The 245-nt window shown below is 67.8% G+C and overlaps 1 protein-coding gene across 1 annotated transcript in view; it reads left to right on the top strand.

Moving 5' to 3' along the window:
• CAV2 (caveolin 2) overlaps positions 1 to 245 on the top strand; it is a gene marked incomplete at its 5' end in the record, with an annotated part of 8,722 nt that continues 8,477 nt past the window's right edge. The window contains one exon of the mRNA XM_019611187.2: positions 1 to 188. Within this exon, the coding sequence (XP_019466732.1) occupies positions 1 to 188 (188 nt within the window). The remainder of the gene's footprint in view (positions 189 to 245) is intronic.

Genomic DNA, 245 nt, shown 5'->3' with positions numbered 1-245 from the left:
CTGGGCTTCGAGGACGTGATCGCCGAGCCCGAGCTCACCCACTCCTTCGACAAGGTGTGGATCTGCAGCCACGCGCTGTTCGAGCTCAGCAAGTACGTGCTGTACAAGCTGCTGAGCCTGCTGCTCGCCGTCCCGCTGGCCCTGGTGTTGGGGATCGTCTTCGCGGTGCTCAGCTGCCTGCACATTTGGTGAGTGCGTGAGCGGCGCGGGGCGGCGGGCCGGAGCGCTCCCGCGCCGCCTCTGTG

This window comes from Meleagris gallopavo, chromosome 1 (assembly GCF_000146605.3).
Source record: "Meleagris gallopavo isolate NT-WF06-2002-E0010 breed Aviagen turkey brand Nicholas breeding stock chromosome 1, Turkey_5.1, whole genome shotgun sequence".
NCBI classification, from domain to species: domain Eukaryota; kingdom Metazoa; phylum Chordata; class Aves; order Galliformes; family Phasianidae; genus Meleagris; species Meleagris gallopavo.
This window is presented reverse-complemented; position numbering and strand designations above follow the sequence as displayed.